We start from the raw sequence: 1,773 nt of genomic DNA, 5'->3' as shown, positions 1-1,773 counted from the left end.
TATTGATGCCACAACTAGACCATGACAGAAAGGCATTATCCACCAGGGAGGGAGAAAATACATGATGGAGCAAGAATTGAATATGTCAGTAAATCAAAGAAATGTTTAAATCGAGCCCAGAACTTAAGGGAGGAATTGACTATAAGATTCTAAGGGGAAGGTGAGGTAGAAGACAGGGTGGGGGAGTGTAGACATGCAGTGAGGCAGGTTTAGAGGAAGGCCTTGGGGTTCTCCTGGTGCATGACAATTTATTTTTAGTTTGAGTGTTGTTTGCCTCAACCTCCTTGTTTTTCTGACTTTGGGGACTCAGAATTGACATTACAATAAAGCTCATGAGAATAGCAACCTCTGAAGAATTTCACCCATGACAGTAGCTATAAAATAAAGAACAGATCAAGATACAAAAAGAGTGATCAGAGTTTAATATCTTTGATGCACATATTTTATCTGTAAGGATCTCTGAAAATTCTTTTTGGATCTACTGCAGCATTCAAGGACTTAATTTTGATTTGAATTGTTATCCTAATTATAAGCTAAATGCTATTTAATTTACAGGAATCTTTGTTAAAAAAAACAACAACAAAAACATTGTGAAATGAACATTTCAGAGTTCAACGACCGACAAGAATTTTTTGAGGAATCTTTATTCAAAAACTTCATTGTGGTCTTATTTGGTATCATTATCAGTTGTATCAACAGCCTTCTGATTTATACTTTCTTCAAGAATCCTGTCTTCGCTCAGGAGCCACGCTACATCCTCTACATGCAGCTGATCATCAATGACATCATTACACTGTCTGTTAGTGTGATTTTGTTTGTGTTTGTTTATTTACTGCCAAGCATGAATGTTGCAATCTGCTGCATTTTCATCTTCATTGGAAGCAATGGCTACAAGAACACACCACTAAACCTGGCTGGTATGGCTATTGAGCGCTTTGTGGCTGTTTGCTACCCTCTACATCATGCACGAATATGCACCATCCAAAATACCAAAATCCTGATTGGCATCATCTGGCTGGTGGGAGCTATGCCTGGTGTGGTGGACCTGCTTGTGGTATTGGCTCTTCGTCCACTTTCCTTCTTTACCACTAGCCGGACATGCTACCACCAAAATATATTTGATTTTAAATACAATATAATAAGTCATGCTGTTTTTAACATTGGCTACATGTGCTTAGTGTGGGTGCTGCTCTTTTACACTTATTTCAAAGTGCTGTTCTCTGCTAAAGCTGCTGCTTCAGAACCAGCTCAAGCACAGAAGGCCAGGAGAACCATTTTACTTCATGGGGTCCAGTTACTGCTCTGTACACTGTCCCTGTTCACAACTGTCCTGGATGAGGCCTTAACTTCTCTCTTTCCCTACTACAAGTCTGAAATCTACTTTTGCACCTTCATTCTCACCAACATTTTACCGCGTCTACTGAGCCCACTTATATATGGCATGAGAGATCAAAAGTTTAAAAAGTACATGAAGAATTCACTAATTTGTGGCTTTAAGAAGAGAGCCATTGAACCTTTTGATTAGCAAAATTGTGAATTTCTGTCTCTTGACACACACACCTTTTTAATTTCTGTTTTGTATTACAGCACAGACATGAACTAGATTAAAAAGTGAAATTATATTATATTTATTAAATATATTTTTATAAAGTTATTATTTTATAAAGTTAAAATTCAGAAATTATAAATATATTCAAGCAGTGTTACTTCATACAAAATCTACAAATCATCAAAATGTAAAGTTGTAGCAGTGGCACCTCCAGGAAATGTTTA

At 36.9% G+C, this 1,773-nt stretch overlaps 1 protein-coding gene across 1 annotated transcript; it reads left to right on the top strand.

Moving 5' to 3' along the window:
• The first annotated feature begins 595 nt into the window (after window positions 1–595).
• Window positions 596–1,525, top strand: or90j1 (odorant receptor, family 90, subfamily J, member 1). Its single transcript, XM_059504426.1, has one exon. The coding sequence runs from the start codon at window positions 596–598 to the stop codon at window positions 1,523–1,525; it is 930 nt and encodes a 309-aa protein (XP_059360409.1).
• Window positions 1,526–1,773: the final 248 nt, after the last annotated feature.

The sequence above is a fragment of the Carassius carassius genome, chromosome 21, assembly GCF_963082965.1.
Source record: "Carassius carassius chromosome 21, fCarCar2.1, whole genome shotgun sequence".
Taxonomy (NCBI): domain Eukaryota; kingdom Metazoa; phylum Chordata; class Actinopteri; order Cypriniformes; family Cyprinidae; genus Carassius; species Carassius carassius.
The sequence above is the reverse complement of the archived record's forward strand: the minus strand, read 5'-3'. Positions and strand labels throughout refer to the sequence as shown.